The sequence below is a fragment of the Bubalus bubalis genome, chromosome 17 (genome assembly GCF_019923935.1).
Source record: "Bubalus bubalis isolate 160015118507 breed Murrah chromosome 17, NDDB_SH_1, whole genome shotgun sequence".
NCBI classification, from domain to species: domain Eukaryota; kingdom Metazoa; phylum Chordata; class Mammalia; order Artiodactyla; family Bovidae; genus Bubalus; species Bubalus bubalis.
In genome coordinates, this window is record NC_059173.1 from 19,427,178 (window position 1) to 19,452,813 (window position 25,636).

The window sequence follows — 25,636 nt, forward strand, 5'->3', positions numbered from 1 at the left end:
GGGAACACCCTGGGTTCTGGGTTCAAGTTTACACCCCTGGCAAATAGACATATGGTTATGGTTTTAACTAGTGCCCTGCCTAGCATCACTGCTCCCGCCTAAAAGGCCAATTGTGGCTCGAGGCGGACAGGAAACACCAGGCTTTAACACCCAGAAACGCACCTAAGACTGAAGTTCAGGGTTCAGCAACATGCCCCAAACTTGGGCATCACTTACTCCGCGCCACCTGTGGTCCCAGGCTCCCCTAAAGAGGAGGGGACATCTTCATCCATTTACCAAAGGCGGGACTCTGACAGCTCATGCCAGCAGTCCAGAAAGGGAAACCATTCTTTGCTCATTTGCTTGGCAATGGTGTAAGCATGGTGGCGTCTGTGCCCAGGTGGGCGGCCTGGACACAGGGAGCGCTCAGGCAAGAACATGAGCCACTGTCCTTCACGTTCAGGGCCAGGGGAGTCACTGCTGCGGCCAGCCTGATTCTACCCGTTTCAGCTCCATCAGGGTGCTCTGGGTTTTGATTGTCACGGAAATGATCACTCCCGGCTAAGTACACAAAACAGACAACTACAGTCCTCACAAATGTGCTCATACACGTGAGCAGACACAACACCTAGACACAGTGGCACACCCGCACACGCAGGTACACTTACACACTCACACACACCATACATACCACGCACACCACACCCATACCCACTTACCGCACACTCATGCGTACACCACACACTCATGCGTACACCACACACTCATGCATACACCACACACATGCCCCCCGAGACACACCTGCTCACCACACACCACAGTAAAGACACACACACACCCATTCACCTTGTCAGTAGGACAGACCTGGAATGAAGCACTCAGAAGCCCATATGCCTGCCTTGCTGCCTCCGCCCTCTGGGCCTGCTTCGCCAGTAGGAATTTCTTTGAGTCTTAAAAAAAAAAGATGCCAAGTGCCCCAGGAGGGGGATGAGTTTGGGGTGCAGGAGATAGGACCCACGCCTGGGCGTGGGAGCAGGCCCTGGAAACCTCGCAGGCGCTCCCTGGGCGGCAGCTCTGCTTGGGCAGGTGGCCCAGGGCGGAGGGCCCATGGCTCCAGGAATCCACGGCGCCCTCCGCCTGCCGTGCCTCACGCGGGGCCGCTCCCCACGCCTCGGCTCCTCAATGAACCTTTGTCCGTCTGGAGCCTGTTAGTTTTGGCTCCTAGCAGCCCGTGGAACCAGGCCCAGATCCCAGGAAAAGCCAATGGAGACCGCTCTTTTGAAGAAAAAGAGTCGGAGTCCTGGAAGAGAGACCAGTCTAGCATTATTCACTCATTCGCTCATGTAAGAAACCACTTATTCACCATTATCCTCGTATTTGGATCTAGGGCACAAAACCGACTTGTGCACAAGTTTCATATCTGCTCATGCGATGAATTGCCTTCCGTAACTAACTGGAAGCCCTGTAAGGCTTTGGACTGTACCTGGTCTTGTTCCCTTGTTTATTTTGAAGGGGAAAAAAAAAAAAAAAATATATATATATATATATATATATAAAATACATTCCTATGTTATATTTGAGCAGTAGAAAACAACGGTAAACAGTGAAGACTTAACTCGCCGACTGAGGCTCCTTAATTCTTGATTCAGCTCTCCAAAGGAAATCACTGTTTCCTGTTACCTGTTTTCTTGTGTGTCTTCCCTGAGATTGACTGGACATTTTCTTCCCTCCTTTCCTGTGTGTCTGTGTGCACGTCTCTTTTGAAAATACAAATGGTGGCCATGCTGTGTATCTTGCACCTTTTCTTTTTCTTTCCCACTTAATACATCTTGCAGATCTTGCTGTTTGTTAGGTACTTAGTGTTAGTCACTCAGTCGTGTCTGACTCTGCAACCCCATGGTCTGTAACCCGCCAGGCTCCTCTATCCATGGAATTCTCCAGTTAAGAAGATTGGAGTGGGTTGCCATTTCCTCCTCCAGGGGATCTTCCCGACCCAAGGATCAAACCTGGGGCTCCTGCGTTGCAGGCAGATTTTTTACTGTCTGAGCCGTCAGCACATGTAAATGTTTGTTGTTCCCAGCCTTTTCCTCCCAGCCACAGGGCTGTAGTTTAACGTCTTCTATTTATGTCTTTGTGTCCGTGTGCAGATGGGTCTGGAGTAGAGTCTACTCCTAACCATGGGATTGGGAGCTGGGGGGATGCGCATTTGAAATGTTGATGCACGGTTGCCCACTTGCCCTCCAACGCAGGTCACAGCTGTTTTCGCCCCTCATCACGTCCCGTCCCTGGTGCCCGTGTAGCCATCGCTCGCTTACCAGAGTTCTGAGCTGACTGCGAAATCAAAGTGGAGTCAGTTCACAGCAGCACTGTTCACAATGGCCAGAACATGAAACAACCCAAACGTCCGTCAGCAGATGAAGGAGTAAACAAACTGTGGTCTCTCCATCCAGTGGCCCATGATTCAGCCATGAGAAGGGGGGAAGCACTGACACATGCTGCAGTGTGGGTGAGCCTCGAGACTGTTGCGCAAGGTCAAAGAGCCAGAGTCACAAGGCCGCGTATTTTATCATTCGGTTTATGTGAAATGTCCGGAAGAAACAAATCCACAGAAACAGAAAGTAGATCATAGTTGCCAGAGGCCAGGGGAGGAAGTAACAGGGAATGACTGCTGCTGGGTACAGGGCTTCCTTTTGGGGTGATGGAAACAGCACTGAAGCTGGCAGTGATGGTCGCATGGCATTAGGGACAGACTTCATGCCAGTGCACTGTGCATTTTAAATGGTCAAAGTGGGAACTTTTGTGCTGCATATATCGTCAGTTCAGTTCAGTCGCTCAGTCATGTCCGACTCTTTGCGACCCCATGAACCACAGCACGCCAGGCCTCCCTGTCCATCACCAGCTCCCAGAGTTCACTCAGACTCATGTCCATCGAGTCGGTGATGCCATCCAGCCATCTCATCCTCTGTTGTCTCATTCTCCTCCTGCCCCCAATCCCTCCCAGCATCAGGGTCTTTTCCAGTGAGTCAGCTCTTCGCATGAGGTGGCCAGAGTACTGGAGTTTCAGCTTCAGCATCAGTCCTTCCAATGACCACCACAAAAAAAGGTTCAGCAGCTGTTGGCCTAATTATTCCCTGTATCGTTGATCAAGCTGCGGATGTGATTTGTCAGGGAACCCCAGACTGTCTTTCTAAGCAGCCCCAGGCAGCCCAGAACTAGGAGAGGCGTCCCCCACCCCAGGCTCACTCTCTAGGCGTGGAGCGGGAGGGGCATGGGCCCTCAGTAGACAACTTGTCCCCAAGAGGAAAGAAGGGCCGGCAACCCCTTCCAGTCCCTTCTTCTACAATCTTTAGCACACCAACTCACCCTCCCTGAGGAGGAGACAGATCTAGGAATGCGTTTTTGTTTTTTAATAAAAAATTATTGAAGTACAGTTGACTTACAATGTTACATTTAATTTCTGCTGTATAGCAAAGCGACTCAGTTATATACACACACACACATATATATATGTATTCTTTTTTGTATTCTTTTCCATTATGGTTTATCTCAGGATATTGAATATAGTTCCCTGTGCTGTACAGTAGGGTCTTGTTTATCCATCCTGTCTATGCTAGTTTGCGTCTGTTAATCCCAGACTCCCAGTCCTTCTCTCCTCCAGTCCTACTTCCCTGATGGCAACCACATATCTGTTCTCTGTGAGTCTGTTTTTCATTCATGGATATGTTCGTGTTGTATTTTAGATTCCACATATAAGTGATGTCATATGGTATTTGTCTTTCTGACTTACTTCGCTTAGTATGATGATCTCTATTTGCATCCATGTTGCTGAAAATGACATTTTAATGGCTGAATAATATTCCACTGTGTGTATGCACCACGCCTCCTTTATCCATTCATCTGTTGATGGACATCTAGGTTGTCTCTGTGTCTTGGCTATTATAAATAGTGCTGCTATGAACACTGGCGTGCATGTGTCTTTTCAAATGATAGTTTTCTATCCGTGTATGCCCAGGAGTGGGATTGCCACATCGTGTGGGACCTCTATTTTTAGGTTGTTTTTTGAGGAACCTCCATACTGTTTTACATAGTGACTGTGCCAATTTACATTCCCACCAACAATGTACGCAGGTTTCCCTTTTCTCCACATCCTCTCCAGCATTTATTATTTGCAGACTTTTTAATGATGGGCATTCTGACTGGTATGGGGTGATACCTTATTGTAGTTTTGATTCACATTTCTCTAATAATTTATGATGATAAGCATCTTTTCATGTGCCTAGTGGCCATCTGTATGTCTTGTTTTGAGCAGCATCTATTTAGATCTTCTGCCCATTTTTTGATTAGGTTGTTTGGTTTCATTTTTTGTTGCTGTTAAATTGTAGGAGCTATTTGTGTATTTTGGAAGTTAAGCCCTGCTCAGTTACATTTGCAGATATTTTCTCCCAGTCCTTAAGTTGTCTTTTTGTTTTGTTTATGGTTTCCTTTACTGTGCAGAAGCTTGTAAGTTTGATTAGGTCCCATTTATTTATTTTTGCTTTTATTTCTATTGCCTTGGGAGACTGACCTCAGAAAACATTGGTACGATTTTTGTCAGAGAATGTTCTACCTATGTGCTTTTTTAGGAATTTTATGATGTCTTATATTTAAGTCTTTAAGCCATTTTTGAATTAATTTTTGTGTGTGGTGTGAGGGAGTGTTATATTTTTATTGATTTATATGCGACTGACTTTCCCAGCACCACTTGCTGAAGAGGCTGGCTTTTCCCCCTTGTGTATTCTTGCCTCCTTTGTTGAAGATTAATTGCCCATGGGTGTATAGGTTTATTTCTGGGCTCTGTTCTGTTCCATTGATCTATATCTCTGTTTTGGTACCAGTACCATGCTGTTTTGGTTACTGTAGCTTTGAAGTATTATCTGAAGTCTGGGAGGGTTATGCTTCCTGCTTTGTTCTTATTCCTCAAGCTTGCTTTGGCAGAACTGGGTCTTTTATGGTTCCATTAAAATTTTTAAGATTATTCTAGTTCTGTGAAAAATGTCATGGGTATTTTGATAGGTATTGCTTTAAGTCTGTAGATTACTCTGGGTAGTATAGGCCTGGGAACATTTTGCCGGTGGGATTCCAGGAAGCATGAGGAATGGTGAAGAAGTAATACCTTACAAGCAAATATGGTTGCATGACCAAATGAATGGACTCCACCACTGTCTGGGCCCTAGCTTGGAGCCTGTGCCTGCTTTCTTTTGCAGAGAATGCTCTGACCAGGAGTTCAGAGCTCCTCTTCCCTGGAACCAGCAGAACCCCAAATCCCCACCTCAGTTTCATCCTTACCCGTTCTTAATGCCAGCTCCTGTCTGTGCAAGGCTTGCATTTTAATTTTCATTCCAAAGCAGTCTCTTGCCAGACTGCCAGAGAATTCAGTTTGCCATTCCACTCAGCAGCAGTTTCGAGAGAGAGTTTGTTGTGCTGTAGACTTCCTGCCCGGTGTCAGGAACCTGTCTTCTAGGAAGGATGGCCGTGGTAGGGGGTGTGTGAAGACTTTTCTTTATGGAAAAGTTTAGCTTTCACTTAGTCATTCCATATTTAATCACACCTCCCACCTGCCAGGCACTGTGCTCAGATGAGTCAGACCCAGACCCTGGCCTTCCCAGAATCAGATTGGGAGAGTAAGGGGTGAATCCAGGGTCCCTGTTCTAACCAGGAAGCCCTGGTGTTGGTGTGGGGGGTGATGTTTAAGAAGGCAGGGTTGGGAGGTAAGGCCAGAGGAGGTCTTTTGTTTATGGAGGGCAAAGCCCGTAGTCTCGGAAATTTTTTTTTCTTTTTTACATTTTAAAATTTTATTTGTTTGTATGAGGTATTAGCTGTGGCACGTGGGATCTTTGATCTTCATTGTGGGCATGTGGGATCTAGTTCCCTGACCAGGGATGGAACCTGGGCCCCCTGTATTGGGAGAACAAAGTCTTAGCCGCTGGACTACCAGAGAAGACCTCAGAAATTTAATAATGTATTTCTGGTTACACTTTAAAGAAGGAATATAGCAGAACCCTGAGTTAGGTGAAGAAGCATCCCAGCCAACTGTGTCTGGAAGCCGAGTTAAGCTAGGGTGGGGTTGGGGGGAGCAGAAGTCTGACCTTGGGTGCTTTGTGGGAATCCTGCTCTAGGGATCCCTGCCAAGGAGCTGCCCGTTAGAACTCCGTAGAGCAGCCTGTCTTATACATTCCATGGGAAACTAGACTTGGGGTGCCTCCACAGGAAGGGTCCCTGCCCTTGTCTGTGGGTGCCTGCGTGGGGAATGTCTCCTGTCCACATTGAGGGTTAGCAGTGACATCACATCAAAGACGGGAGAAGCCCTTTCCATAAGGAAACGTCTAGATGTGTGTCCCGCATTTTTCTAACACTGCGTGTGCAGTCAAGTTGCCGTATGTGGGTGAGTGTCCATCAGCCATCGCCTCTGCTTTCACGCTCTCCACCTCTCTGGGCGGTTTAGGTTTTAGTTTTGGTTTCAGACTTGCTTGTTCGTGTCAGCTGAGCGCCGCCTGTTGGCTGTTGAGGTATTACAGAAGCCTGGGGTGATGGGTGATAGCCGTTGGACATAAGGAGTGAACATCCCTAGGGTAGGAAGAGGCAGACATCCAGCAGTTTAGGGGGAAGAAGATGAGAACCCGAAAGTTACTTTATCAGAGTGGGTTTCTAGCCTCCAGGGTCTAACCTCTCTCTGAATCTTCCCACCCGTTTCACGGTAAGTAATAGAAGATGTCGGTGTCATCTGACTTCTCTAAGACGGTCTTATGCTCTCATCAGCCACTACGTCTTACATAACAAAGCAGGAGTGAGGGTGGGTTTATATTTAAGCCCGCTGGTTAGTTTTGTGGGTTTTAAAAAAAATATTCTGTCGGGGTTACCTCTGCTGTGTGTCTTAAGAATATGGCTGCGTGTGTACATTTAATCCTTCTTAAAACGCTCTGGAGGCAATGGTATTATTGTGATTTTACTCAGGCAACTGGCATGTCAGAGGAGTTACGTGGCTATAATAGTTCACTTCTAGTATGCAGTTGCACCACAGAGACTCAGAAACACCAGGCTGCTGGCTGTTGAATGTGGGTGACAGCTGAGGTCGAAGTGCCTCTGGACTGGGGGAGCAGGGGCAGAAAGGCATGTGACTGGCTTCCCTGACCCTTTGCGCTGAGGCTGCTGCTGTCTGTCTGACCCTCCAGTTCTCAGAGGACTTGCTGTGATATTTTCTCTGTGGGGGTCTCAGCCTTCTCTCCTACAATCCACAGCCTGGCCGGTGCTGGGTTGGAGGATGGGGCATGAGATTTGCCAAGAGCTTCTGATGAAGAAACCAGGTGTTCAGGTTTGGGAAGCGTTTATTACTTAGGCGCTCTCTTTGAAGACCCCAGCTGTTGTGACTGCTGGCGCATCTCTGCTTGTCACATGGCCTCTGAGTGGCTTTGGAGAAGGGGGCAGGGCTGTGGCCTGCAGTGATGTAGAACTCACAGAACCCCCTTTGGTATGGACCAGAAAGAGTGCCTTGCCCATCTCGGCCATCTGGAGAGGGGAAGTCCTATGCCAGCGGCTCAGAGGTGGCTCCTGGCACAGCCCGTGGAAGACCAAACCGTCTGAGCAGGCTGTGCCACCAGGGAGTGTCCCTTGCCTGCCACCAGCTTTGTTGGCAAAAGCCCTTTAACTCAGTGAGTGAAGGATTATTGCGCGAGCCCCTGTGCTGTGCCGAGTTCGGTGCTGGGCGGTTAGGGTGGGGATACTAGAAAGGCCCTCCCCTGAGAAGCTGCAGCCTGGCGGCCGGAGGTGTGGAGACACGTTGCCGTACAGGGAGTGGGCGGGTGTGTCTTTGACGTGTGAACAGCGCCCGGAGATCCTGAAGGGGCTGGCGGCAGCCTGGGAGAGGCCAGTGCCGGCTTGGAGGAGATGGTGTTTGAGCATCGCTTGGAAGGATGAGCAGCTGGCCAGGGGCGGAGGGAGCTCCGTGAAGAATGGGGACTGCCAGTGCAGGGGCCTGGAGGCAGGAGAGGGCCCTGCGGGTTCTAGGGCCAGTGGGACATTTCTGTGCCTGGATCGTCAGTGCCTCTTGGGGACTGGTGGTCGATACCAGGTTCAAGGAGCCTGGCTGTCCTTCAGTGGTCAGCAGATTTCTTTTTTCCTCCCCCCATCTTTGTTGAAATAAAATTGACATGTAACATTAAGTTTAAGGTATACAGCATGGTGATTTGATACACATATAAGGCAAAATCCACAGAATTTTAGCTTTTAATTATGGAAAAATTTGAAGATATGCAAAAGTCAACAAAATGGGATAGTGAAAGTGACTTTATATCCTATTGAGCCTAGCCTGTGGCTTGTATGGATTAATCCAGAATCTTGAGGCCTGGAATGATGGGGTGGCACATTTCATTGTCAGAGAAACCACTGAGTGTCCCCCTCCTCATTTTACCTTTCAGTGGGAAGTTGGTGTCTCCGAAGTGGAAGAATTTCAAGGGCCTGAAGCTCCAATGGAGAGACAAGATCCGGCTCAACAACGCCATCTGGCGGGCCTGGTACATGCAGTGTAAGTGCTGCGTGGCTGGACCCACGACCCTGTAGGTTCTGCCACCAAGAGGCCTGCGCACCTTGGGGCCTGGAGCCGGGTCTTGGAACCCTGTGTGTCAAACAGAAGTCTCTCTCGGGCAATCTGCGGAGATAGGAGAACCGAGCCAAATCCAAGTGTCCGCAGGAGGCTCAGTGTTGTAAGGCAGAGGGGAAGGGATGGGTGTACAGCTGAGGAGTGACATTTGGAGGGTCAAGGAACAGTCCCCGTTTTCAGCGGGCCTGAGAAGATGCAGGCCTGGGCCATGGTCTGTGTCCGGCTGGCGTGGGTGCTGGGGGGTCTGGTGATTCCTGCAGGAGACCGGCGTGCCGGGGGTCCCCTAGGCTCAGGCTGGTGTTTCCTCTTGATCGGGCAGACTCCCTTCCTCACCCGCACATCACCGAGAGAGTCTTTCCCTTTGACCTGGACCCTTTATTTCCCCAAATCTCATTTTCCAAGAGAAGGAGAACACTTCAGGATCCCCCCGAGGGGCGGGGTGTAGACAGTGGGGCAGGGCTCCTCATTGACAGCGTCTCACCCTGCCCCGCCCAGATTTGGAGAAGCGCAAGAACCCCGTGTGCCACTTTGTCACTCCACTGGACGGCTCTGTGGAAGTGGACGAGCACCGCCGGCCCGAGGTACTTGGCAGTGATGGGCCCTCACTCTGGAGAAGGAGGTGACTCACGAGGGCGGGGCCGAGGGCTGGATCCCCACAGAGGAAGGCTGCGGGGCAGAGCGCTTGCGTCCTGGCAGCTGTTAGACTGTGAGATGCGATGGCGATGTGGGGGCACGTGGCCCCTGATACCGCGCAGAGGCTCCCCCTTCTCAGGCCAGGCTGATCCAAGGACTTGGGGCTTCCTCCAAATAAGACTTACCCTCTGCTTTCCTTTAATGTCGTTGCTTCTCTGGAAGTCAGCTGGGGAGGTGGTGGGGGACAAGGCAGACATCTTTAACCACTGAAGAGTGACCTCCAGATCTTTATATACTGAGAGGGAAAGATGGTGAAGACATAGTAAATGAAAAGAAGCAAGTTGCCCGTCAGTGTTTTAGTATCTTCAGGTTAATTTTTGGAAGCATGTATCTGTGTGATTATACATGCATAGGAAATGTCTCAAAGGATATACAGAACTCTCACTTGTGGGATTAGTGTAAGGAGGAGAGAAGACTCCACTTTCACTTTCTTCTCTTCTGTATTGTTTTAGTTTCATCCAAGCTTGTCTTACTGTTATGATGAAAAGGGGGAAACTTGGAAAGTAACCTAACACAAGACAGTTTGGAGCCAAGGGACACGATCTGGTAGCAGAAGGTAGTAAAGAATCTTATCACTTTTTAGGTCTGGCAATAGTATTGTATTATTCACTGTGGAGATTCTTCACTGTCTAAGACACATAGTGAAGTATTTTAGGTGAAATTATATGACATTTATGATAGGATGTCTGGGACTTGCTTTAATATTCTGCAGCCATCAAAAGAAACGAATGTGAAAGTGAGATGGTCTCTCTGAGGCTGTCATGATTCCTGGTCACCAGAATTCAGAGATAACTGTGGAAGGGGCTCCCGCCCTGCATGGTGGGGAGGTTGAGCTGGACCTTGGAGGTCCCTTTCTGCTGGAACCTTCTGTGACTGGCTGTTTGTTTTCACCCTTTGGCAATGTGGTGGAGCCTCAGGGCATTTGAGAGCTAGCCCGAGTCTCTGGCGATTCCTCCAGCTCCCAGATCTCTGTGCTCCTCCCCTGCCGAGCACTTTATCTGAGCCTTACTCCAGTCCAAGCTCTGGACCCTGGGCCCCCAAAGTCCCCTAGGTTATCTTGGGGGGGTAAGATAACCTAGTGAAAGCTCACCTTCACTCAGAGGCTGGGCATGGCCCAGCAGAGGCCGACACTCTGTGGATGAAGCCGCAGGCAAGCAGCTGGCGACTCAGAGCTGGAGTGCCCGGGCCTGATGTCTGGAGCCAGACGCTTGTTCGCTGGCAGGGTGAGCTCTGCGAATAAAACCCAACACCGCCTCTTCCCTCTGCCCCGCGTCTCTCCCACAGGCCATCACCACAGAAGGAAAGTACTGGAAAAGCCGCATAGAGATCGTGATCCGGGAGTATCACAAGTGGAGAACCTACTTCAAGAAAAGGGTATCTGGAGACTTCCCTGGTGGTCCAGTGGCTAAGACGCAGTGCTCCCCAGGCAGGGGACCCGGGTTCGATCCCTGGTCAGGGAACTATATAGATCCTACATGCCACAACTGAGACTCGGTGCAGCCAAATACATTTGAAAAGGACTTCCAGCCCATATTTACTCAGTACATTGACCCCTGAGGCTCTGGCTCAGAGCTGTCAACCCATTGCCCACCGCCCCCCACCATGGCCCCTGCAGCCCCTCGTTCTATCCCAGCCCAAGTGGTGACCTGCTTTGGTTGTGTGAGCTTTGTTCTCAGTCTGTCCAGCTTGGGGCTGGGGCCGTTTATTCCACAAACGCTGGTCAGGAATCTCTGAGCCCAGCTTCACCCTGGGGATGGCAGGGGCAGGATCCTTCTCGCCACCTTCCTCCCAGAGAGAGAAGGCCTAGATGCTCTGAAAGTGATCCTCTTCTGGGGAGGAGAGGCTGAGGGCCTTGTCCCCTCTCTGGGCCTTGGGGGACCACCTTGCCCCTCTCTGCTTTCTCCGCAGCTCCAGCAGCACAAGGATGAGGACCTCTCCAGCCTGGCCCAGGTGAGCGAGTGCGGGGCTGTGAGGACCCTCACGGGACCTGCCCCTTTACAAGAAACAGCAGTGGCGTGGGTGGCCCAGCACCGCAGCAGAAGGTGGTGGGGACATGGACTCTCCCTGGGGCCAGAAGAGGGACATAAAGGACAGAAGCCAGTTCTCTGCAGGTCCCCGTCCCCTGGCCTCGTCTCTTACCTGGCAGCCCTTGCTGCTCTGAGAAACTGGGCCACGTATCTCCCCAGCATGACTTGACTGAGAACTTGCAAGTCACCGGTGCCCGTTTGGCTTTTCCTTCCCCCGTTGGTGGTAGGACGATGACATGCTTTACTGGCACAAGCACCGGGATGGCTGGAAGACGCCAGTCCCCATGGAGGAGGACACGCTGCTGGACACGGACATGCTCATGTCGGAGTTCAGCGACACTCTCTTCTCCACACTCTCCTCCCACCCGCCCGTGGCCTGGCCCAACCCCCGTGAAATAGGTAACCCGCCCCCAGACCCTTGATGGAAAAGGGTGCCATCTCCACCCCAGGAGGAGTCCCCAGGGCAGGCTCCTCTTTGGGTCCATCCCTGAGCCTCTGTCGCTTGTTTGGAGGGAGCTCTGAGGAGAAGGCGTGGCCGACCTTGCTGTGTGGGGGCCCCATCAGGCCTATGGTGCTGCTGCCGGGGAACAGTGGGGTCTTTGGTCTGAACGACTTCACATTTCTGATCCTGTCCCCTCACCTGAGGACATGGGCCTGGGGCCAGTGACAGGACCTGAGACTCACTCTCGAGAAAATCATATGCACTCCAGTTGTTTGGCCTCTCATCTGGGAGCTTGCAGCCATCCAGTTAACCCTCCGGGAGGAGCCCACAGACTGAAGTCAGCACCGAGGGGTCTCTGCAGAGCTGTTCACAGCAGAGCGTCTGCTCCCAGATACTCAGTTTACCCTTCCCCTGAAAACTCACTTTCTTTCCCACCCTCTGAGGGTGGAGAATGCCCATGAACCCCCCTGAGAAATCCTAGCCCAGGAGAATGCGAGTAGGGCCAGGAAGATCCAATCTGGGCCCCTCATACATTCCCACAACATGGACTGAGAAGGTCAAACAATCCCTGTCTCCTTTTTATTCTAACAGCGCACCTGGGAAACGCAGACATGATTCAACCTGGGCTGATTCCTTTGCAGCCCAACCTGGACTTCATGGACACCTTTGAGCCCTTCCAGGGTGAGGACTTGGGGCAGAGCGAGAGCTTGCGTCTCCCTTTGCCCAGGACAGAGTGGGCCGGGCTTCCCTTTCATAGAGAGGAACTGTTAGAATGGGCCAGGGAGCGGTCTTAGAATTCGTCCAAAGCTTGCTTTTTTTTGGTAGTAGCTGCAAGGCAATAGCACCCCACTCCAGTACTTTTGCCTGGAAAATCCCATGGATGGAGGAGCCTGGTGGGCTGCAGTCCATGGGGTTGGTAGAGTCGGACACGACTGAGCGACTTCACTTTCACTTTTCACTTTCATGCCTTGGAGAAGGAAATGGCAACCCTCTCCAGTGTTCTTGCCTGGAGAATCCCAAGGACAGGGGAGCCTGGTGGGCTGCCATCTATGGGGTCGCACAGAGTCAGACACGACTGAAGCGACAGCAGCAGCAGCAGCAGCAAGGTCTGCAGTGTTTCTCAGCCTGCGCGTCCCAGAGCCCCAGGTTCGGCCTTGACTGCAAGCAGTGCCCCCTCTGGGCAGCAGGGGGCGCTGGTGACACAGCTGCCGCCTTGCGGTTCCCTGCAGTTATAAATGATCCTCGAGCTCCCGCAATCCTTAAACACAGCTGCCACCGAGGCCTGGGGCTGTTTCAGAGCCCACACTGTTTGCCAGCATGTACAACTCCAATCAGAGGGCCTGTTTCAGCAGAGTTACCTCAGTGCGGGGGGAGGGGTGCCCTCTGGCTATGGCATTCCTCTGGGTAAGGTGGGGTTCAGTGCCCAGTTTGTTTGGATCTTAATTCAGTCAAATGACAGGCACAGAGCTCACAGGCCCCCGATGTTGTCTTTCAGACCTTTTCTCTTCCAGCCGCTCCATTTTTGGCTCCATGCTGCCTGCACCCGCCTCAACACCTGCACCAGATCCCAACAGCCCACCTGCTCAGGTAGAGGGAACTTGGGGAAAGGGAAAGGGCACCGGGCTTCCAGTCATCAGACCTCTGCAGTGAAGTGCTAGGGGTTGCTCGATCCAGTGCTGGACTCACACATAATGTGTAGAGAAGTTATTCTAGCCCTCCTAGAGAGCGTCTGTAGGTGTCCACAAGGTGGGAGACACTCTCAGTAAATGCATGCTCCCCCCTAAGGCCCCAGATAACCTGTGTGTGGCGAGCTTCATCTTGACCAGTTAAGAAAGGACCAGTGAAATTATCTTTCAATTAAAAATAAATAACTTTTTTTTGAAAAAGAAAGGACCAGTGAGATAGCAAAGAAAAATGTGGTTGCTAAGAAGTTCCTTGTATTTCTTTTCCTTTTTGCTACGCACTCAGCACAAGTTGGCTACCAGGAGCTGGGGCCGCTGAGCTGAGGGAGGCCCGGCTCGTTGCCCTTAAGAGGCTCTCAGTTAGTATCCATTTAGTGGGCCCTGGCCCCCGTTTCTTTCATCTGGCTCAGGGAAGAGCTTCTTCTATGGTGACCGATACCCGAACAATTGATTCCTTATAGCATTTCCCTTTTAGGAAGACGTGACCTCCCTAGAAGGTGATATGAGACAGTGTCCTGGGGGAGCCTCCTGAGCAGCTGCGAGCCAGGCTGCCCCTGCTCTGTAACAGAAGATAGCAGGGACTTTGGGGGGACCCTGCCGGACTCCAGAAACAGGATATCCCCAGGCTGTGAGCCAAGTGTGTGCAGACAGTCACTGTGTCTGAGCCCTGTGTTATCACTGAGTCCCCAAAGGAAACAAGACCCCAGCCGGCACCCGGGGAGACCCAGCTCCATCTCCCCCAGATTAGCAGTCCCGGGCCTGGGAGACGTCACCTTTGTCCCTTTTGCCTGGGGCTGTGTCCCAGGCACACGGTGTACGTGTTGGGCTCCGTGGCGTGTAGCGCTGGAGAGTGGCGGCGAGCTGTGTGACTGTAGCATTTCTCTTCCTTCCTCAGGAGAGCATCCTGCCAACCACCGCTCTCCCTACCGATCTCCCCACCGCAAGCCTCCCCGACAGCTTCATCGCACCCCCCGCAGCCGCTGCCCTGGACCCCACGAGTGGGCAGGGCTGTGAACACCCGCCCCAGCCTGGGGACCCCTTCATGCAGCCGGCAGATCTGGGTCCCTCAGCACCGCCCCTGAGCGGCCCCCAGCCGTTCCTGCCCGTGTTCACCATGCCTTTGCTCTCGCCCAGCCCCGCCCCGCCGCCTCCTTCCCCCGTCTTGCCATTAGGCCCCCCTCCCGCCACTGCCCTGAACCCCCCAACTCCCCCCGCCTTCCTGCAGCCCCAGAAGTTTGCCGAAGTTGGCAAGTCGCCCTCCGTCATCACCCACACGGCCTCCGCCACTCTCACCCACGACGCCTCTGCCACCACCTTCAGCCAGAGCCAGGGCCTTATTATCACCACGCGCTATCCTCCCCCCTCCGGGTCCCCCTATGGCCTGGCGCTGTCTCCCGTCACCCGGCCGCCGACTGTCGGGCCTCCCCAACCCCGTTTGACTTTTTTGCATCCCAAGCCCGTCTCCTTGCCTGGGGGGAGGCACAAGCAGCCCCCCAAAATAGTGCCTGCTCCCAAACCAGAGCCGGTGTCCGTGGTGTTGAAGAACGCTTGCCTCACCCCAGGTGAGTCAGGTGGGGGGAAGGCAAGTATGACCCCCCCACCCACTCCCAGGACATTTCCTGTCCCGAGGCTGGCAAACTCGTGACACACACATGTCATGAACTTGGAAGCAGAAGGGTTGTAAAAGACGATGTGTGTAGATCGGGTCTGTTTTCTATCCTGTGGTCTTCTTCCAGTCTCAACCCAGTATGGGGAAAAACGTGGCCCTGGTCATCTCTTGCCTGGGTCTGTAATCTGTCCCCACCAAGGAGAAGCTGCAAAAATCTAGCATTGTCTCTCCATGCCCTACAGTGAGGGGCGGCGTCTCAGTGACAGCAGAGGGGTCGTGTGCTGCTCCTGAGGCTCCCCCCGCCCAGCCCCCATGCAGCCTGGCTGGCCCAGCTTCAGTACCCGTGTCAGGAGCAGGCACACAGCTGGGCCTCCACCCTCACCTCCCCTTGTTCTGGCAGCTGCCTTCCCAGGCCAGCCGCAGGCAGTGATCATGACGTCAGGCCCTCTGAAGAGAGAAGGGATGCTGGCTTCCACCGTGTCCCAGTCCAACGTGGTCCTCACGCCTGCTGCCCTCACCAGGGTGAGTGGCCGGGACAGGCCCTCAACATCTTATGATCCTGGGTGGCCCTCACCCGGCCTAGCTGTGCTCGGAATGACCTCCCTCCTCTGTGTCCCCTTAGGCTCCTGGAGTCACAGAGTTCCCCAGCAGCATCCTGGTGACAGACCTCGGCCCTGGCCTGGGTAGCCAGCACACCCCCGTGTCCCGGCTCTTCCCTCCCAGCACAGTGCCCGACTCCCTGGTGAAGGGCGAGCAGGGCCCGCTGCACGGGGGCATTGCCCAGGTCCCTGCCGCGGGCTCCAGTGACTCAGCTCTCCGCTTGGACCGCTTGGGACCGCGTGAGTGGAGTAGGGGGCCTGCTGCTGGACCGGGGAGGCTGCCAAGGGTACCTGGGTGGAGCCTGGGCTGCCAGGCCGGGCGGTGAGGGATCCAAAACTGCCGGTGGCCTAGGCTAAGTGCAGGATCAACGAGGGATAGCCGCTAGCACCTTGTGGTGCCGGCAGCTTGTGTGCTCACAGGGACACCGCTCAGCCTCCTTCAGAAGGGCCTGGCTCTGATGGGGACGTCCCTGTTGGTCTGGGGGTCGAGACTCTGTGCTGCCACTGCAGAGAGTGCAGGTTTGATCCCTGGTCGGAGAACTAAGATCCCACATGCCATGCCAAGAAAGATTTTAAAAAATTTTTTAAAAGACCAGGCTCTGAGCTGCCAGTCCTGATCCACAAGAGGGCCTGGGTGGTCCTCTTAGACGGTTTTCAGAAACTGCAAGCCTGTGGTTGCTGTGGCCGTGGGAGCCCCCAGCCTGCCTGGGTTTGGCTGGTTGTCCCTGGCCTGTGTGCTGACAGCGTACCTCGGGAGCCCCCTTCCTGCCTCCCCGGCTTGGACTTCGGTTGGTGAGACGGCTGGGGTAGGACTGATGTTGCCCAGGGAGGTCTGAGAGGTCTGGGAAATGATGTTCCCAAGACTCTGCTGCTGGTGGGGGCGGGCGGGGGACGTTGGGGAGGGGTGGAGCCAGATGCCACCTCGGAGAGGGAGACCAGAGTGTCTTCCTGTCTTAGATACAACCAGCGTGGCTGCTCCCAGAGCCCTCTGCCGAAGCATCTTTCTAAAGTGGAGAGGAGAACATGATGAGCGGGAGCTAGCTCTCTGCTTACAGGGGTCAGACAGGGACTCGTCCGAGGACAGGTTTTGAAGAATGAGGACCCTCGTCTGGGAAAATACAGACACGGACTGGCTGTGGGTTGGGCCCTGAAATGCCGTGTGGGGGCTTGGGAAAACGTCGCCTTGTCCACTGAGGTGGATCACCAGAGGTTAGAGCCGTGCTGGAGGCTTGAGAGCAGGGTAGAGAGGAGAGCAGCATCAAGAGGACAGAGCCTCAGGCATCCGCACGCCAGTGCTGTGAGGCAGGGCGGGGAGGGGCTTCCTGGGCGCAGCTCCTGAGCCAGGGCCACAGGCTTCCTCCACCGAGTTATTTGTGGGTACAAGAGCTCATTTGTTTTCCTAATTAAAGGATTTCTAGGGTGGGTAAAATTGAAAAAAGTATAAGAAAACACACACGTAGAGTTCAAAGAACAGATAGCTTAAGTACTTGCCACCCAGGGTGAGCACCAGAGCCTTGCAGACGTGGAGGGGCCCCTGGTGCTCTGGGAGGCGGGCCTCTCTCCTTTCCCAGACCTGTGACCGCTGCACCCGTCAGCCTAGCCAGGACCACCCCGCTGCCCCCCGCCCCGAGATGCTGGCAAGGATTTGCCTAGTTTTTGCTCTGGGCTGCCATGAGAGGTTGAGGGTGGGTTTCCCTTTGTGGGTGAGTCCCCACACGGCTGGCACAGCCTGGTCCCTAAGGGGAATCTCTGCTCTTCCCAGGTCGGGACTGCCCGAACTCAGGGCAGGCCTCCCCGTGTGCGTCCGAGCAGAGCCCTAGTCCTCAGTCCCCCCAGAACAACTGCTCAGGGAAATCGCCTGCAGACCCCAAAAACGTGGCTGTTTTAAAGGTACCTCTTGGGTCTTGATCCCCTAGGAAGGCTGGGGAAGCAGGGAGAAGCGTATCCAGGGGCCACGGGGACAGCTACGTCCCTACTGGAGACATACTGGAAAGCCCCACAGGCTTGACAGGGGTCCCACACCTGAAATGGGGACATTCACCGCTTTGCCCTTGAGCATGCTGGCTCCTCCCCGCCCCACCTGCCCCAGCCCTGTGGTGACAGTGGCCCCGCGCTCTGTGGAGCAGGGCTGGCAGCTGTCACAACCGGGTCTGAGGTGCGGGGTGGCCGGGAAGGGCTGGATCTGCAGCGCCAGGCCCTCGCTGTGCTCTGTTCTGTAGGGATGGTTTTCTAGCCCCATCTTGTCCCCTCCTGGCTCCTCCAGGAGCCTCTTAGCTCCCTGTCATCCCCTCCTTCCACATAGCTCTTTATAGAGAATCTGAGCAGCAGGTGGGGATGGGGAGGGGGACCCTGAGGCCAGTGACGGGTCGATTCCCCAGCAGAACCGGCAGATGAAGCACATCTCAGCCGAGCAGAAGAGGCGCTTCAACATCAAGATGGGCTTCGACACCCTGAACAGCTTAATCTCCAACAACACCAAGCTGGTGAGTGGCTGTGGGGGTCGGGGGAGAGGGTGGGCAGGGCGGGGACCGACAGGACCAGCACGTGGGGGCGCCTGGTGTGCTGCGCGCCCTGACCCGGCCCCCTCACAGACCAGCCACGCCATCACGCTGCAGAAGACCGTGGAGTACATCACCAAGCTGCAGCAGGAGCGCAGTCAGATGCAGGAGGAGGCCCGGCGGCTGCGAGAGGAGATCGAGGAGCTCAACGCCACCATCCTGTGAGGCTGGGCCTGGGGCGGGGGTGGGGGTGGAGGGGGTCCGTCCTCCCCTCGCTCTCTCGGGCCTGCCAGCTGGACCCCCAGCCCCACAGAGCTCCCCTGACTCTTGCTGTCGTTTCAGCTCCTGCCAGCAGCTGCTCCCTGCCACGGGCGTCCCTGTCACCCGGCGCCAGTTTGATCACATGCGAGACATGTTTGACGAATATGTGAAAAGCCGGACCCTGCAGAATTGGAAGTTCTGGATTGTATCTTTGAGTTTTCTTTGCTCATTCCCCCCATCCCCACAACCCGTGACCTGAAACAGCAACACTGACCCTTCGGTTCCTTTAGAAAGAGGCTCTCTAAATAGTTGTCATTGAGTTGGTCAAGACAGGTAATGCTAGTTTCTGTCTCAAGAGAGACAGGGGCCTGGCCAGGCCTGCAGTGTTGGAGGGGACTGTCCTTGGTGAGTGTACTGGCTGAGGGCTTCCCGGGGACACAGAACAGACCTGCTTTGCACTGCCGAGTCCTTGAGAAGGGAAGAGGAGGCTGGAGCCGCTGGTGGGAGTGAGGAGGTGGGATCTGCTCTGACATGTCCCGGCATCAGCTCTGTCCTGCCACCTGAAACCGGGGCTCACAGAGTGACTGTGTGGCAGAGCCTGGATTTGAAGCTGGTTCCCTCTGGGCTGTTCTTTGGGTTTGTACCACGTGCCCTTGACAGCTGTTAACGAGACAGGGATGCCTGAGTGCTGGGCTCTGTCCCTGGGGCCCAGGCCTCCCACCACTTGGCCTTCCAGATGGCAGCAGGGCCCTTAGGGGGGACGGCTCTGGCCCTGTCCGTCCCCGCCCAGCCTCCGCTGTGCCCCTGAGCGCACGGTGGGGACATGTGCGGGGTCGGCTGCCACACCCCTGGCCGTGGGACTGACAGGCTGAGGAGGGTTCACAGGAGAGGAGGGCTGCGAGGGCGGGGGTATCCGTGTGTGCGCTCCTGGGCAGGTTCTACAGGAAGAGACGACCGACACCAGCTCCAGTCCCCCCTTTGCTCTGGTCCCTGAGCGGAGCTGGGACAAGTCAGAACCTCTGTGGTCAGTGGCAGGTTCCTCGGCATCAGGCTGAGAGTGGGGACCGAGGTCACAGCCTGAGCGCAGGGACGATTAGGGACATCTCTCCCCACCCTTCCAGCCCCCTCCCCAGCTGTGCACAATACCCTGCCAGTCCCGAGCGGTGTCGGTCACAGGCACGCCTGTGACTGGACTCGGCTCTCTCTGCGCTGGCTTATGGTTTCTTTAACCCAAGCGCCATGCAGTTCAGCGTCATCATCAAGCCACTCTTCGAGTCCTTCAAGGGCGTGGTGTCCACCAGCAGCCTGGACGAGCTGCACCGGACGGCGCTGTCCTGGCTGGACGAGCACTGCTCCCTGCCCATCCTCAGACCAAGTGAGTGGGGGCTGCATGGGGAGCGTTGTGGGGCCGTGGGAGGCTTAGCCATGGAAGCGGCTGCAGAAATCCCAGCCTCCACCATAGTTGGTCTGCACGCACCTGGGGCAGGAGGGTGAGGCCCTGCAGGTGAGGGGGTGCCTCCCAGCGCCTCGCTCGGCTTTCTACCGTCTCCGTGTGTCTGTCTGATGATCAGACCCAGCTTGTGTTTGTTGAGCACCTGCTCTTCCACTGGCCTTGTGTCAGGCGTTTTCAGGCACACTTTCATGTTCAGCTCTTCTCATAAGGACCAAGGCTGTGTGTCAGGTCACAGGGACAAGCAGGAACGGCTCAGGGTGTTCCCCACTCTCCTGCAGGGTGGCAGATAGGATCGGGCGTCATCTTAAAGGCAGAGGTGTGAGTGTTCAGACCTCAGCAGAGGCTCCCCCGGGGTTTGTGCCTCTCCTGGTCTGGGGGGCCCTAAGGATTGCCCCTCGGGTTGTACACGTGTAACCGTGTGTTCTGTCTCTCGGGCTCAGAGCTGGCTCCCCCAGGCCGCATCTGCAGGCTCCCCCTTCTATGTTGCAGCCGTGCTGAACACCCTCCGGCACCTGAGCACCACCACGTCCATCCTGACAGACCCGTCCCAGCTGCCCGAGCAGGCAGCAGAGGCCGTCACCAGAATCAGCCAGAGAGCCGGGGAGTCCTAGCAGTGCTTAGCAGACACGTGGCTGTGTGGGATGCCGAGGAGACCCTTTCCCGCCCGTGGAAAGCAGGCTGCGCCCCTCACCTCTCCCGCTTCAGGGCCTCCTAGCCTCCCTGCGACTGTGGCCCTGGCCGCTCCAAATGCCGCGCTCAGGTCTGAAGCAGGTTTGGGTCCTGCCAACAGCAATAGCCCAGCTCTGGGGACCCCTTGCTGTGAACTCTGACTCAGCGACCTCAGTCACTGACCTCCCCTCGCCTCAGAGAAGCCCAGATGAAGGGAAACGAGGGGACGCTGCCCCTCTCTGTCCTGTCCTGCTGGTGGGGTGTCGGGGGGATGGGGGGGGTGTGGCATCCGTGCAGGGAGCCAGCGGGCAGGAGGAGACCTCACCCACTCCCCCAAGTTAGGACGCGTGAGGGTCCTTCCCAGCTGCTGTCTGGGACACACCCTCCTGTCGCGTCTCTGGCACCCCTGGGCTGTTGGAAGGTCTCCTCCTTCCTCCCCCAACTCTGACCTAATAGAGCAGATGTCGGCTCGGGCTTCGCAGGGCCAGGAAACCCTCCAGCACATGTGTGCAAAGCAGTGGGTATGTGTGCCCCAGAGGGTAACGGACGTGCCAGTGATGCGGAGCTGCTTCAGTCCTGGAAGTCCCCGGGTGGTGCTGTGGTCTGTTTCACAAGTGGATTTGGTTCCACTTGGCATCACGGCAGCCACGATGGCACCAACCCAGGAATCGCATGGCTGGGGCTCAGCCAGGCCCTGCCGCCTCACGCCCCACCTGCTTCCCAGCCAGGAACAGCTGTGCTTGAAGGACAGCGCTAGCCCTGTGGGCGCGGCGTGTGAAGCACCGGGCTCCGCAGTGCTGCCATCGACCGGGCCCCCTCAGCTGGATTGTCCAGCCGGGAGCCCCAGCCCGTCCATCCCAGTTCCTGGGCCAAAGACGCCAGCACCCCCGGCATCTGCCCTGTCTTGTGTTTGGAGGCAGAAATTGACCGGTCGACACAGAGCTCCGAGGTGGCTGCCTCAGAGCTGTCTCCAGGCGGCTCCGGGTCAGTCAGGAGTTGAACTCCGCTTTGGTCCAGGCAGAGGACTGTGGGGGGCCTGTGGGGCCAGCAGGCCGTTTCCGAAGGTGGAAGTTACACCTGGAAGGGTTCGGAGGAGGGGGCCCGTGCCAGTCCTCCTCTCGCCGCGTCTGCGGGAGCAGTTCCAGGCAGAAGGATGCTCTCTAACACTCAGGAAGCCCAGCCAGGGCTACCTCCGCATTGAAAGAATGTTGCTTTTCACGTCCTGCTGTGAAGTTCAGAGGCCGGCAGGCTTCCCCGTCAAACTCTGTCCTCCCTGCCGGAGATGGAGACCTGCCTGAGCAAGGAAGGGCCAGGCCAGGAGTCCTGCTGGGCTGGGCAGAGCTGTGGTGGGGGCTGCTGCGGGCCGCCCGCTGAAGCTTGGATCCTTTCGGAGGCTCCCACTGGCTCCTGGAGGCCTGTGGAAGGTGCCCCGGGGGCAGCCCCACCTCAGCCTCCGCTGGTGGAGGACGGAGGAGGGTCCTCCCCGCGTGGCCGGCCATGCCACTGCCTCCGCTCCCTCATCTGCACGCCGGCCCCATCAGGAGCGCCCCGGCGGCCCCCTCTGCCTCCCCAGAACACGTGTTTACAGGCCTTCGGATGGCTCTCCTGAGGGGCAGGCACAAGACAGGCTGGGCCAGCCTTGCGTGTCCCCTGGGAGGCGGGATGAGAGCCCAGCCTCCCCCCCCGAGTGGACACGAGGTCTCCCTCCAAGGGGGAAGAGCACTGCGAGGCTCGAAAGGAAAACAAAGGAAAATCAGAGACGTTCCCGGCCACGAGGGGCTGCAGAGGGTCCTGCGCTCAGCCGCATCCCTGTTCCTGTGCCTTTGTCAACCGCGTGGGCGGCCGTGGAGCTCGGCCCAGCCACGACCTCTCTGAGATCAGTAGCTTTCTCCCCACCCCATGTTGGGAGTCTTTTTATTTTTTATTTTTTTTAGCTCCATGGGATATAAAATTGGCCTCTTGCTTCTTTGGCCTACCTCTCCTGCCCTTTGGCTGATTTAATGTTCACGATTCTGTTTTTTTAAATATTTAAAGCTGTTAGGTTGTATGAAGCATTGAAGGGCGCGTGTGCGTGTGCGTGTGTCTGTGTGTGGGCACGTGCGGGTGTGTGTATGCGGTGTGTCCCAGCAGACGGTTAACTCGATGCATGTTTTGTTTTGAGATATTTACTTAAATCCATTTTTCTTGGTGCTCACCAGTATCACGGCTATAGGGCCACAAAGCTGTATTTTTTAACACAGACACAATTGTTTCTTGCTCTGGAAGATTTCTTGTTTCAGAGTCTCGCCCACTGAGTCTGGCCGGACGGGGGGTGGCCCTAGCTTTGACCCTTGTCCTGGGGTCCCCAGCCAGGGCACGGGGACCCCCAGGGCTGCTCTGCCACCTGCCTCCAGTGAACGCTCTGATTTGTTTACACTCCCTATCACCCCACCTCCTATCTCTTCTCCCGTAAAAGAGACTTAAAAACGCTGATTTTGGAGGATACAAAAATCAGTCAGAAAGAAAAAAAAAAGCCTGCCTGGCACAGAGTCTCTGAAAGTGTTTCTGTGAAATCTTTCTGTGCCATCAGCTCCCTTCCTACCGCTGGTTGCCCTTTGACGACAAGTGGGAAATGCAGGGAAAGAGTGGGGCTTTCTGAGGTCGGCCGGCCCGTCCCTGCCTCCGTCTCAGCAGGTTATACATCAACCGGTCACCCCACACGCACACCCAGGAGGCCCCCAAACTGGCAGGCGGGCGCTTTCCGGGGTCTTCAGGGCACAAGGGAAGGGGTCCTTTCATCAAGAGTCGGTGCTGATGTGAGCACCGGGTCTCGTTGGGGAGGGGGTGGCGGGGTGCCACGGGTGACCCCATATACTCAGCTCCCTCCACTCTGTCCTGGCGACCCGACCCCACCTTCCCGACCAGACAGAGGTCTGCTCTCTAGGTTCTTTAGCTCCGGGTAGTAGAAAGAGAAACTTCGATTCTGGGGATACGTGGCACTGCAGGCTGGGGCTGACCCCCTTGTCCCTCCCCAGGTGAAGGGGTGCAGTGATCTTACAGGCCCCCCTACCAGGAGGGTGTGGTCCCAGACAGCGCCCCTGTATCCTGTCAGCCTGGGCCTCCCCTCTTTGCGCTCCTGGAAGAATCCTGAGTGGCAGGCTCGCTGTTATTGTCAAGGTGGTCACCGGTTTTCACGGTGCCGCTAAACGAGGGCTTGTCAGGGTGGAGCCGGGGTGGTGGGGGGTTCCGGGGGGGCCCGTCTGCATGGGGCCTCCTGCACACTTGTGCAGTGTGGACCTGGCCCAGCGCTGGCTGACCTGCCCCACTTGGGTTCTTTTATCTCGTCTGGTAGGCAGGCTTAGAACACCGCTCACTGGAGCAGCTTTGCAAAGTGCCTCCCAGGTGGTGAGCTTGCCCAGAAAGGGAGCCAAGGAGGCCCGATGTGGGCGCACGAGCAGCAGTGGGCCGTGGTTTTTGGCTCTGTGCTCCAACACCTCATATCTTAAAAGAGGCTTTTTACCTCGTCTGAACATGAGGCAGGAGAGCAAGGGTGGAGGGTGGAGGAGCTTTAGCCTTCAATGTCATACGTGTCAGTGGTTGCCATGGCCTTAACCCACATAGCAGACGGGTTTTGGGATTGGAGGGGCTCCAGGAACAGAGAGAAGCCTTACAACCCCCCACGTGCCTCCACACACATCACCTGCCCGATTTTCTTTTCCGTCTAAGGGACTTGGCCTTCCCCGCTCACCACACGGCAGGGGGTTTGCTGTTTTCTGAAATCAGCCTTTGAGAAAGAAAAGGGAACTTTTCCTGTTGATTGTTGACTTTGTGTGTGTGTGTACACGTGTGTGCTTGCACAAGCCTGTGTGTGTGTTTACTCAATGGAATTCTATTTTTGTGAAATTTCTTTATGATTATGTAGCAAAATTCACCTCCATCCCCCAGTCAAACTTTTGGTTCCAGAATCAACCCTGGGCATCGCTCTTTTGAAGAATTCTCTCCTGGGTTTCTAAAATAGAGATGGGCCTCCCTCAAGGGCTGAGGTGGGGGAAAGGGTCGGGAGAAACTGAAGTCCGATGGCGTTCCATTGAGTCGACATCCGGAAGCTACAAGTAGGAAGGGCTCCACCGGGGAGCCGTGAAGCCCAGGCTGTTTCTCACGAGGGAGGTGGGCCGCGGTGCCTGGGGCCGCTTTATCTGAATCTGTTCACACCACTTGTTTCGCTTGTGTAAGCCAAGGCTGAAACAGCACCTTCTTTTCCTTTCTCGGGTTTCAGCTCACGGTGTAAATGGTTCATTTTTTTTTCCCCCTGTTGTGCTCTCTGGTGACTGTGTCAGAGCTCCCCACCCAGGAGACAAGTCACCCCTCGTGGGCAGAAAAAGCAAAACCCAAGAAGAGTGTTGTTCTTCGCAGCCTCCCTCAGGCCTGCGCCACGCTGAGCTCAGTCGTTCGTGCTCCGCTGTTGAGAAGCACGGTTCCACCAGCTGTATCCAACACTACAATGCAGCTCCAAAACTATATTTGCATCCAAGACAATAAAAAGCCGTATTTTTGGAAAAGCCTGTGACATGTGGTCTTTGCTAACCTGGTTGGAGCAGTGGAGGAGGTGATAAAATGAGATGGGGGCAGAGGGGTGCCCGTGCCTGGCTTGCTCGTGCTGGCTTTCCCAGGTGGACAGAGTCCAGAGGTGCTTGAACAAAGTGCCCGTTTCCTCACATGGCACTTGGGCAAACGGCAGCCACCCTGGAGTCTTCACAGGGTGGTCGTCAGGGTCACATGAAATCGCGAGTGTCCAGCTCCCAGAAAGTGCAGATTGCCACCAGCATGGCCAGCCCCAGGACAGCATCCAGTGGGGTCTACATCATCGTGATACCCCAGGGGGCAGGGGCCTCCCTGCTGACTGTCGACCCGATACCATACACAGAAGATGCTGGAAAGTTGACCAGCAGGGATGTCCCTTTGTTGTGCTGAGAACTTTGATGATTTCTGCTTAATCTAAAAGCCCTTCTTTTTGCCCTCCCATCTTCCTCTGCCCACGCCCACCCCCACCCCCTCCCAGTTCCTTGTGCTTGGGCAGCGTGACTCTTAAGGTAAGCCGTGCCGGCCTCTTGGG

At 55.2% G+C, this 25,636-nt stretch overlaps 1 protein-coding gene across 6 annotated transcripts in view; it reads left to right on the plus strand.

Annotated features, from left to right (window-relative positions):
- LOC102402957 (MLX interacting protein) overlaps positions 1-22,540 on the plus strand; it is a 56,961-nt gene extending 34,421 nt beyond the window's left edge. Inside the window, exons 1-17 of one of the 6 annotated variants that reach the window (XM_025267695.3) lie at positions 2,384-2,485; positions 8,430-8,536; positions 9,107-9,192; positions 10,589-10,678; positions 11,213-11,254; positions 11,559-11,730; positions 12,365-12,454; positions 13,269-13,360; positions 14,351-15,017; positions 15,465-15,586; positions 15,687-15,903; positions 17,426-17,553; positions 18,042-18,146; positions 18,255-18,382; positions 18,504-18,627; positions 19,668-19,797; positions 20,316-22,540. In XM_025267695.3, the coding sequence (XP_025123480.1) occupies positions 2,472-2,485; positions 8,430-8,536; positions 9,107-9,192; positions 10,589-10,678; positions 11,213-11,254; positions 11,559-11,730; positions 12,365-12,454; positions 13,269-13,360; positions 14,351-15,017; positions 15,465-15,586; positions 15,687-15,903; positions 17,426-17,553; positions 18,042-18,146; positions 18,255-18,382; positions 18,504-18,627; positions 19,668-19,797; positions 20,316-20,590 (2,589 nt within the window). In that variant the 5' untranslated portion in view covers positions 2,384-2,471 and the 3' untranslated portion in view covers positions 20,591-22,540. Of the gene's footprint in view, positions 1-2,383; positions 2,486-8,429; positions 8,537-9,106; positions 9,193-10,588; positions 10,679-11,212; positions 11,255-11,558; positions 11,731-12,364; positions 12,455-13,268; positions 13,361-14,350; positions 15,018-15,464; positions 15,587-15,686; positions 15,904-17,425; positions 17,554-18,041; positions 18,147-18,254; positions 18,383-18,503; positions 18,628-19,667; positions 19,798-20,315 lie in introns of those variants that run through there. The other 5 variants (XM_025267691.3, XM_025267693.3, XM_025267692.3 and 2 more) reach the window with 5 other exon arrangements.
- The last annotated feature ends 3,096 nt before the right edge of the window (positions 22,541-25,636 follow it).